The sequence below is a fragment of the Typopeltis vanoorti genome, chromosome 14 (assembly GCF_054136105.1).
Source record: "Typopeltis vanoorti isolate ZY-2024b chromosome 14, IOZ_Tvanoo_1.0, whole genome shotgun sequence".
Classification (NCBI taxonomy): Eukaryota; Metazoa; Arthropoda; class Arachnida; order Uropygi; family Thelyphonidae; genus Typopeltis; species Typopeltis vanoorti.
In genome coordinates, this window is record NC_143562.1 from 75,175,504 (window position 1) to 75,187,561 (window position 12,058).

At 35.4% G+C, this 12,058-nt stretch overlaps 1 protein-coding gene across 5 annotated transcripts in view; it reads left to right on the forward strand.

The window, feature by feature from the left end:
- Positions 1 to 12,058, forward strand: part of LOC150099675 (perilipin-2-like) — a 144,943-nt gene that overhangs the window by 95,368 nt on the left and 37,517 nt on the right. For all 5 annotated transcript variants that reach the window (XM_090403669.1, XM_090403670.1, XM_090403667.1 and 2 more), the window contains exon 6: positions 7,312 to 7,484. In XM_090403669.1, the coding sequence (XP_090259795.1) occupies positions 7,312 to 7,484 (173 nt within the window). The remainder of the gene's footprint in view (positions 1 to 7,311; positions 7,485 to 12,058) is intronic.

Consider the following 12,058-nt stretch of genomic DNA (forward strand, 5'->3'; position numbering starts at 1 on the left):
AATCTCTCTCCATTTGGTGAGTGACCATGAAGCGATTACCTGAGTAGTTGCCAGCCATGTGAGGACTTATGTGAAGAAATAGTATATATGGAACTACAAGGCTGGTGATTGAGAAGCTCAAGAGACAGCTTAAGTTGTAGCTGGAATGAGGAGTTGGGTGGAAAAGAGATCAGTGCTGCTTGGGAGCTATTCAAGAACTATCTAGTAGAAGCAATGTCTAAATGTATTCTAAAGATCAGAAGGTTAAATAAGGTAGGCGTGAAATGGATGAATGAAGAGATTAAGCATGCAGTGCAGAGAAGAAGGCATTATTGAGTCAACATAAAATGAATGGTTATTATCAATTCCACGAGGAGTGCAAAGAACATGCAAGGAGGGTGACTCAGTTGGTAAAGGTAGCAAAAGTACAGTATTGTTAGATCCTGAATGCAGAGCTTTACAAGCAAATTCTTTATTCAGGATTTAACATGACAAACTACTACTACTTATTAAGGAGATATCTGCACATCAGCTAATAATTATAAAGTGTTGTTTTATGTCTTGTAATAATGTATAGTCCATGTGTGCGATATAGTGAGAGTTATTGCTAGGTTATTTGTAATTCCCAAGTAAGCTGTCTAGTACCTTGTGAAATTCTGAGAAAAGTTTATAATAGTAATCCGGAATAATCGCTTATAATCGGTATGAGTCGAGCGTAGCGATGGAGGCTATACCTACACGGAAATATGATGTCAGAGCGCCTTCCTAGAATAATGTAACCGGACAGGTTAGCGAGAGTGTAGGATCACACAAGGGGCATGAACGATGGGGTTTGTGGGTGAAAACCGCATTGAATAGAGGGCGAACAAAGGACGATGCACGCCGTTTTACAGGGATTTTTGACCTTTTGATCTTAGAGTGCCAGATTCGAGTTTTAGGGGGAGTTTGTCGGTAGGATTCATGAGAGAGCGGCGAGTTGACTACAGGAATGACGGACGGCAGGTTCTTTCCTTGAGAATGCTTGAAGATTTTCAAGCAGAGCTGGTCGCGATATGACGGCCCATGTGGAATCGAGCCTTAGCAGAATGTCCCATTAGAGAATGTTTCCTGCAGAGCGGTAGACAGCACTCAACAGTCGGAAACGATTAGAAGAAAAAGCGTAGTACATCGCCAGGCGCAAAGACAGCCGAAGAATATGCAGTACGGTAATCCAGACCTACATGAGATGGCGGCATGAAATCTGAAAGGATCCGGTAATGTAAGAGTCTTCGTTCTATGTTAAAAATTTGTATAGAAGAACAAGAGATTTGTGTGTGTTGTAACTAAAGGACACTAGTAGAGAACCTTTAGTGAGAATTTGACTGAATTAATTAAGCCCTTGTGGAACAAAGAAGAGTTGTTGTTAAATAGGCAGTGATTTGTGAATGGCTAGACTTGCTTAAATGAAATTTAGAATTAAGGTAATCATTGATAGAGTATTAATGAAAGTGTTCAATAAGTATTCTGTGAGTAACTTGTGAAAGGAATTATATAGTAGTAGTATTTTGCTTAAACCTAATCTTGTCCTTTCATAATTGAAGGATTTAACTTGCTCTGATTCATTGTGATTTAGTATAACCCTTAACTTAGAGTGAATTTTGATCCATTGAGTATTTAAACTTAAATAACTCTAAAATGTTTTATGTTTTTGCAATAAACATGCTTTGTACCTTATACCTGAGTTATGCCTGATTACAAATTCAAATCACCACTTATGAAATTGAACCTTTTGGCGGGAAGGAATTTAGATATAATTGCTTAAGTGAGATTCGGTCTACGACTGCTAACTGAATCTGCACAGCGCTAGCGTGAGATAAATTGTGTGTATCCTTTTAAATTTTGAATTATTTCCCTGAACAAGAGTCTCTTCTGTTATAGGATATTGGCTGGCGCAGCGAAATATTAATTTTGCCAATATCCGAAGAGGAAATAAATCTGAATTAGTATTTTAGGAGCACGACAATAGATTAGAAGGAGAGTTATTATAGAGGTAGAATAAGATATAATATAGAGAGATAGCGACATAACAATAGAGTAGCCGGTAGGACTTTGATTGTACAAAGTTTTGAGTAAGCAAAAGGATAGATTCTAGAGACAGTAAGTTAATATATAATAGGATTGAACTTACGATATAACATTATATGAAAGTAAGGATAAAACAAACACAGCCAACAAATTACAGATTATAACAGTATGAACAGGAGTTAGCTAGTGATGCCAGAAAAAACCTAGAGAATCTTTTTGATATATAGCCACCAAAAAAAAAAAAAAAAAAAGATTATGGTAGGATGACATTGATTGGAGAAAATTATGATATAAGAATTTTAACTGCTGTGGAAGATATAGTTGAGATATTTAATTAGTTCATAAACATCATGGATAGTTTGACAGCAGTGGGTGAGTAAGGAGAGTAATAGTAACTGGCTGACTGTGAGTGAACAAGAGGTATATGGAGAATTGAGCAAACTTGATGTTAATGAGGCTTGATGATATATCACCATGTATTTTGAAGGAATGTGCTAGGTAGTTAACATCTGTCTTGCCATATTTGTTTAATATGAGTCTTACATAGGGTCAAATTCCAAAGGAGTGGAAGGAAGGCAAGATTGTATTGCTTCATGAAGGAAGTGACAGAATTCAAGTTATAGGCCAATTTATATGTCAGGTTTGCGGTTAAAGTGTTGGAAAGACTGGTGAGAATCAGGATCCATAATTAGGTTCACAACAATGTAATTATCTTTGGACAGCACGGATTTGCTAAAAGGAGGTAATGTTTTAGTAATCGACTTACTTGTAGCAGCATTGGATGTGGGAGATGGATAGACAATACTTAGACTTTGCAAAGGCATTTGATAGATTACCAAATGATAGGTTGATAGTCAAACTAGCAGATGGTGGTTGAATATTTGACTATTGCATTTGATTGCCAATTGGCTGATAATGTCAGCAAGTTAGGGCCATTGCTATTTAACCTATATGGTAATATATTGGGAAAGATTTGAATGGAGATATTCGGTTGTTTGCAGATGATGCAAAGTTGGAAGAAGTGAGTAGAGCAGATCTTATGGTCTGACAAAGACTTGAATGGGGGGTGGGGGGTGCCAGTCCAGTGTTGCAAAATGTAAAGTTTTCAAATTTGGGAAACAAAGATGGAATGTAGAATTTGCACTTGGTGAGAATAAAATGTTGGAGATGGAGGAAATAAGAAGTCTTGGAGTGATGGTGGATAAGGATCTGAATTAGAGGACACATTGCCATTATTGTGAGGGCAATATAACAAATTCTGGTTTCATTGTATAATAAGGCCTTGCTTAGTCCACAGATGGACTACTGTGCACAGATTTGGTCACCTGGTTTTCAAAAGAATGAAGAGCTATTGGAAAGGGTCAAGAGGCAATTGACTAAGACAGTGTCTGGTCTCTGAAATGTAGAGTATGAAGAAGGGTTAAGACAAGTTGGTAAGGTGTTGTTATAGGATTCATGTTGAAGAGGTTTTTCATAAATTGGTGGGAGATGGGGAGGGAACAAGAGGTCATCCCTAGAAGCTGAGTAAGGAAGTGAGAAGCAGCTTTTTTTTGCATGATGAGTTTGGAATGCATCACCTGAGAGTGTGGTATCTGCAGAGAGTTTGAATGTATTTAAGTCACCATATTATTGGCTGTGTATGTATGACAAAGGGAACTTCTGTGGTGAGTCTTTGGCTCCATGTGTGTGGGGTGGGGGGGGGTGTCTTAGGATGATGATAATAATCCATGTGTTGAGGCTTAAGTGCTGTGAAGAATTCATGTTGGAGGTTTAATAGAATATTATCAGCACTGAGAAAGGATTAAAATTAATTTTAATACTTCCAATATTTCATCTCTGCCACAGACATCTTCAGGGAATTACAAAAATTTGGAGCAAAACATTTTGCTCCAAAAATTAATTTATCTTCCAGACAATTCTCTGCCCTCAGAAAATTACAGAAAGAAAAAAAGTATTGTCATCACCAGAGCTGATAAGGGTAATGCCACAATCGTTTTTAACTCCTCTGGATATAATCGGAAAATGGATATTATTCTTTGTGATCGCGTTACCTATACATACCACTTGAACATGATCCCACAAAAACTCAAGTTAAAAAATTTAAAAACCTACTTAAAAAAGTGTCCTTCTGACATTATTAAAAAAACTCAAACCATTCGGTTCTTGCCCCCCCCCCCATATATAATGTTTACCTAAAATTCATAATAAAAGTTAGCTAGCTGCTTTGACAATTTGTCAAAGCAGCTAGCTAACTCTTTGACCCCCCCCCCCCCTCCCTCCTCACTGGTCTTACCACATCTCATGTAAAATAAACACTACCACTTTAAAAACTTAATTGAAAATCTTACTTTAAATAATACAGCCATATTGGTCAGCTTTGACATCATTTCATTGACACCCTTAAAAAACGTTTTTCGTTCTGATATCTTAGAGCTCTTTTCCTTTGTCATCAACTCTGGTTATTTTTCTTGGAAGAACAAAATCTGCAAAGAGATAGAGGGAACTGGCATGGGTTCCCCCCCTCTCACCCCTCCTCTTGCCAATTTTTACATGGAAAATTTTGAAAAACAAGCCATAGACTCTTCCCCTCCAAAACCTGTCTGGCTAAGATATGTAGATGATGCGATTTCTATTTGGCCTCATGGCCCAGACACATTAGATTCCTTCCTCAGCCACCTGAATCCAAGAATCCAGTTTATGATGGAAAAGGAAAATAGCAATAGTTTACCATTCCTAGATATCTTAGTAACACGCCTTCCTAATGATAGCCTTTCTTTCTCTGTATATAGAAAACTACTCATACATTCACAAACTCTCTCACCACCACCTCTCTCAGCAATATGGCATTATTAAAACTCTTACCAATAGAGCCCACAATCTTTGTTCCAGTAAAACTGCCCTTTCAACCGAACTCAAACACATACACAACACCTTCCTTTCCAATGGCTATAGTGACTACAGAATTAAAAAAAAAAAAAATCAAGTCTTTCTCCATTCCTTGACCATCTCTTCAGAAGGACTTCAGAAATGCCATCAACCATACCTTACATCTGTGGTACATCAGAAAAAATAGCCAGATCATTAAAAAAAGTACAACTTTTAAGCCCACCTAAACTTGCTACCCTTATCCATTCCACCAAAGACCAGCTCCCTCCTCTCTGTGCCTGGAGTATATAGAGTTACTTGTGCTTGTAAACTGGCCTACTTCGGACAGACAGGCAGATCAACACCATCCGGTTAGAAGAACACAAGTCATACATCTGCAATCATGAGTATAGTCAATCTGGTCCTGCAGACCATGTTTTGGATACAACCCATAGGATCTCCTGGAAAAAAAACACCATGCTTCACTATAGTAAATTCAAAAAAGGACTATTCTTTGAATCTGCATCTGCACTCGGGAATCGACCGAATTTAAACAAATATGGTTGCATTAAACTTCCCAAAATTTGGGAAACATTAATTATCAGAGATCCCTCTTTACATCCTAGGCCACCTGTAAATGACCATAGAGGGCACACCACCTAGATAGTGACTTTAGTTTCACTCACTATTGTATTATATTTGTGTGTGTGTTGTTACAAAAGTTTTTTTTTTTGTAATCCCTGAAGATGTCTCTGTGATGGAGACGAAATATTGGAAGTATTAAAATTAGTTTTAATCCTTTCTCAGTGCTGATAATATTCCATTAAACTTCCAACATGGATGATGATAATAATAATGATCTAGTTTTTGGAATTTGAAGGGACAAAAACTTAAGTGATTCAGAGGTTGACAAAAATGATATCAGTATGGTGGAACATTTGACTATGAGAATAAACTGAGGGTATGTAATATTCAGTGTTTTGCAAATAGAAGATGAATATGAGAGATGATATGATAGACATTTAACTGTTGAGAGGTATTTGTCAGGTAGACAATATGTTGATTTTTCAGTAGGTCGACTAAAGGGAATGGACAAAGACAAGTGACTGTCCTTTTTTTGTTATGAAACTGGAACTTGTGCAAGGTTGTGTGTGTGTGTGTGTGTGTGTGTGAGTGAGTGAGTGATTTGGCAGTAGATGTCATGGAATTTTGATAGCAAAAATTACAATTTATTCATGCATGTTTGTGGAAGTCTAGATTATAGACAGCTCTGTTGTCCAGTTTGAGACCACCATCCTGCTTGTAGACCTGAAGTGACTTGAAAATTCCATGATTGGGCTGTTGTGAAAAATTTCTGGATCATTCCTTATCCCCCCCCCCCCACACACAAAGTGTTTAGTTTTCCAACCTTTTTTTGAGTGGAATTGGCATTTAAAATAAAGCTAGAACTGAAGTGCTTCTTATTAAGCACTTCAGTTTATCCTGCTACAAACATATTACTCACATAGTCTCCTTAGCTTCTAAAAAAGCTTGGTGTTCTTTTCTATAGTAAACATTACTTCTCCTCCTCCTAACTTCTAAGATTAAAGTCTCAGATCCATCTAACTTTGGAGTACTGTTCCCACATTAGGTGTGGAGCACCCAGGATCTCTAAGAATTCTTGATGGTCTTCAGAACAGGGCTATCTGCTTAATAGACAAACCTTCCCTCACAGACTTCCTTTCAGTCAATTTATCATAAGTGCTCTGTTTCAGTGCTGTGTCTTTTCAATAGGTACTTTCATGGGCATTGTGCCTCTGAATTGGCTGCTACCATTCTTTCACTTTCTTCTAACCATAGAAGAACTAGAGCAGCCACTGGCCAACATCCGTACACTATCCAGCTTCAAACACACCGAACTAACTTCTCATCAGCTTCCTTCATTTTGCCAACCTCTATTCTTTTGGAACAATCTTCCCCCATACTATTTTTTTCTATCAAGCACAACCTCCCACTCTAAGAAATATTAAAGGGCTACATTTTCTCCTTAATCACTTGCCTACACTGTAGTGTTGTAGGGCTTGTGACCTTTCATGAGTGGGGGTCAACATTTAAAAAAAAAAAAAAAAAAAAACTTTAATCTAGATGATTTACTCTCATCAATACTGTACCTTCATTACAAGAATAACAGAGTGTTGCATTTATGCTATATGTTGCAATGCTGATGAAAAACTGGATGAACCAATTGTAAAATCATTTCATCTAGTTTCTGGAGAAATAACTGAACAAATATTTCATGTTTTCCATATTTTAATATATTGATTTAAATATATATTAAAACTTATGTATAAGAGTACATCATTTAAATTTATATATAATCCAAATTATTTTATTTAAAGTTTTTTTGTTTTTTTTTTTATCTAGTACCAAAAGAATTTGAAGAGACACCTAAGACAGCATTGTCAGTAGGAGAGAGAGTAAACCAAATTTCTGATAAACTGAAACACAGGATGTCCCAACATGCAATGTCACAGGTCCAAAATGCACAGAAAAAGAGCCAAGAATTCATTAGTAAACTATATTATACTATTGACTTAGTGAGTATCCAATGTTTTTGACTTTTAAGTCAAGGCAAAAAAATAATTTCTTAAGATTTGTAAGAAGTATAATTTGTTGCTGCTCCTCTTTTTTTTGACCCTTTAAATAAGATTTTATTTCTATTGACTCTCTCTCTCTGACAAGAATCTTCTTTATCTTCCCTGATTGAAGCTTAACCAGATTAACCCATGTTCATAGCTGCATCTTGTAGTCAATGTTACTAGAAAGAAACAGTTCCTTTATATCTAAAACTAAATGTGTGCAATATATTTTTTATATTTCTAGTCTTTGTCTTATATTTAATTGCTAATGAAACAAAATAAGAGAATCTTTTATATGTTGATTAAATTTTTTTCTGCCAGCAAAAATATTTTGTGGTAATCAATGCTGAAGGAAAGTGTTTTGAATTTGTTTACCACACAAATAGCATTTTTGTCACAATTTTGAAAAATTATTCTTAGCTTGGTAGTATAATTCCTTCATTCGTAATGACTGATTAAAGGTTATTTTTATGAAACAGTTTCATTAAAAAAAAAAAAAAGGTAAGAATTCATCGCCATTTTTCCTAAGTGTAACATTTTTTTTAATTGTTTATTCATAATCTTAATCAGAAATCATTGTCAAGTGCAGAAAGTGTACACACTTTCTGCACTTGAATGGTTTTCCTTTATAGGGAAACAGATCTTTATGCAACTTATGGTAGTTAGTTTAAGGAAGATATAAATCCTGAAGCAGTTGTCCAGTACTTATAGCTCAGTGCTCTAATTTCACAGAATCACTCACTACAATTAAACAAATTATGCACCCATTAATGCTTTGCATTACATGCAACTAATGCAATAAAATTAATTATATTACAGTAGGTATTGTGCCTACTGTGATTAGTTAGAACAAAAAGATCTTGAGTGTTCATGATTGTTGCTTTTTTCCTGCTATGATATGTGCTATTATTTTGAAGTGTTTTAATAAAGAATATGTAAAATAAATAAATAATAAATGCATTCATGACCCTTCTTTTTTCTTCAGTTTTATATTTAACATAACAAAAATTAAATGTTTTTTTGAAACCTGCTTAAAACATTAAATAACTAATACTCAAACAACTATCCACTGCATTTTAATAAAATTTAAATTATAAAAATTTAATTGGGGGAAAAGCAGCAACTCATTCACCTCTTTCAGCTTGTTCACTGATTTAGTTTTGTATTCAAATCCCATCAACTTTTTTATAATTGCTAATTTCCCTTTTGAATAAAAGAGATCAACTAGCATTACTTTTCCCCATTTTTGTCTGTTCATCATAACTAACTAAATAAACAGTTGACTTTATAAATCATAGCAAATTGCTAAAACTGCTTTTTCATCTTTTTACTATTGAGCTGCTGCTGTATATCTTGCTATCTAACATAAGATGAGATGAAAGTTGAAGATTTATTCTTTCTGTTTAGATAGAAATTGACTATAAATTTATATACAAATTTAATACACAAGTATGCCAAAAAAAGTTGTTGTTAGAAATTTTGTTTGTCTTAAAAAATACATTGAATACACATTAAGTGTAATTAATATAGCAAGGCCATCAGAATAGATGGCCTTGCTATATAAACAAATTGATTTCTAAATAACTTAGGGAATTGAAACAACGTAGATCCGAATATAAATTAAATTATATTTTAATAGATATTTCCGATATTTCGGCAATGTCACATTGCCATTTTCTAAAGGAACTTACAAAAAGGCAGGTGCACACAAGGCAATAACAATACAGTAACTGAGAATGAAGATTTGAAGCTATCGTTCTCCTAGAAGTCCTGATGGTGCCCTCTGGAGGGCTAAGTAGGCGTTCTTGGCTGTTGGGCTGAAGGTCTGCTGATGTATGCCTCCCAAATTTGGGGCAGTCGCATACAACCAAATTTGTTGAGGTTTGGAGAGTTTCTTAGGGCAGAGGCTGATTCCATAAATAATCTTTCGAATTTATATTTGCTCCGGTGTATTATTGTTGCTTTCTTCCATTGTATTCTGTGGCGAGTATCCAGAGCATGGTCTGCAAGACCAGAATGGCTATACTGTATTGTTATTGCCTTGTGTGCACCTGCCTTTTTGTAAGTTCCTTTAGAAAATGGCAATGTGACATTGCCGAAATATCGGAAATATCTATTAAAATATAATTTAATTTATATTCGGATCTACGTTGTTTCAATTCCCTAAGTTATTTAGAAATGCATAACCAACATATAAGCCTGTCTACGAGAATAAACAAATTGATTAGAGTAAATCATTTAACATACTCGTCTTAAGATAACTGTTTTATTTCATTGTATTATCATGGTAGACACGCTGAGAGAACATTTACATGAAGTGAGAAGAAAATGAAAGCATACATTTGTTTTTTGTTCTCTATTAGATACTATTAGGAATCTATGGCAAACAGTAAACATACACATGGCACTAACAGTAAACATATAGACATAACAAGTTGGCCATAGTACAAGGCTTCTATTAGGTGTATGTAAACAGAAAATGTATAAAGATAGAAATTTACCAAAATAAACAATTTTAACATGTGCATAATAGTCATCATCATCAAATTCCTGCCATGTACCCTCAAGGGGGTGTACAGGATATGATAGTATAGTACTACATGAAGAAAATTACATCGTTACTAACTTCCTATCTACAATTTTCCTCCAAATCAGTCTGTTACTTGTCAAGACTCCAACATTATCAGATATTATATTTCTATCATCTAAGGCACTTTGTACCGTATCAATCCACCTATATCTTGGTCTTCCTCTGGGTCGTTTTGCTGCCAACCTGGCAGAGAACACTTGTTTTGCTAATCTTTCTTCGCTCATTCTGTTTAAGTGACCATACCACCTGAGATTAGCTCTGCTAACGCATTCCTGGATGTTGACAATGTCAAGTTCTTTCCTAATATCCTCGTTTTTAATATGATATTGCCATTGATGCCATCTGTTCATGCTTATAATCTTTCTCAGGACTCTCATATCTGCGGTCTCTAGTCTTTGGTCAAGTGTTTTACTTCTGACCCACCATTCAGATCCAAAAGTTAAAACTGGTTTGAACACTGTCTTGTATATAGCTAATTTAATTTCCAACTAATTTTGCTCTTATTCCATATGAATTTATTCAATTGACTTCCTACCATACCAGCTTTGCTAATTCTGTTGTCTGTTTCTATATTTAATTTACCATCTTCAGTAAAAATCGTGCCTAAGTAACTGAAATGTTTCACTTGTTCCACAGGTTTTCCATTCGCAACACAGTTGACATTTTCAATGATTCTGCCTATTTTCATTGTCTTTATCTTTTTATTGCTGACCTTCATACCATATCTATTACAACAGCTATTCAATTTAGTCAGAGAATCTTGGACTTGTAGCAGATTTATTTAGAAGTATAACATCATCCGCATAAAGCAAAGAGCTGAAATTAACATTTCCACTTTTGATATCATGTTTAATACCACTTTCCTTCATAATGTGATCCATATAGATAATGAATAACAGAGGGGATAATGTGCATCCTTGTCTCACATCAGATTTAACATTAAACCATCTTCCTGTACTTCTTTCAATTCTAACTGCTGACTTACAACTCAAATAAAGACTAAGTATTGCTTGATATAATGCCCCATTGACACCATATAACTGTAGCGTATTGAATAGCTTCTCTCTTGGCACTTTGTCATATGCCTTTTCCAAATCGACAAAACTTAAATACAAATCTCTGTTATATTCCCATGCTTTCTCGACTGTTTGTCGTAAAGTGAAGATCTGATCCTGACAGCCTCTATTTGGCCTGAATCCAGCTTGTTCTTCCACAATTCTTCTCAACCATTTCTCAAGTATACTTGCATAGATCTTGCCAGGAACACTCGGTAGGGAAATACCTCTGTAATTCTCACCAGTTTTATTTCCCTTTTTATGTATGGGTACTATTAGAGCTCTACTCCAATCATTGGGAATTCGTCCCTCTGTCCAGGCTTTCTGAACTATGCAGTGCAGTCACTGTAAGACCCTTATACCACCATACTTCAGCATTTCTGGTCGAATATCATCTACTCCTGCTGCCTTTCCACATTTCAAGCCTTTGATGGCTTTTTCTACTTCAACTATGGATATGTATTCCTGACTGCATTCCTGATCAGTGTTTTTTACCACTGTGCTGTCATCACTGCTTGTTTCATTTAGCAGTTTTATAAAGTAATTACTCTATACTTCAAGGATATCTTTTTCTCCCATTTTCATGTCACCTTTATCATCTCTAACTCCTTTTACAGCACTCTTTCCTTCATTCCTAAGCTTCAACAACCTCCAGAATTTCTTTATTTATTTTCTATATTCTTGCCAAAGTCCTCCCATGACTTTTATTTAGCTAGTGTTTAGCATTCTTGCATTTGTCTCTGTATTCTCTAAGAGCACAAACTGATTTATTTGCCAGGAACTTTTGATATGCTTTCTTCTTTTCCTTCACTGCCTCTTTAACTTCCTGTGTCCACCAGGGAGTTCTGATATTTTTATCCTTGCAGACAACTCACCACATGCCTCTC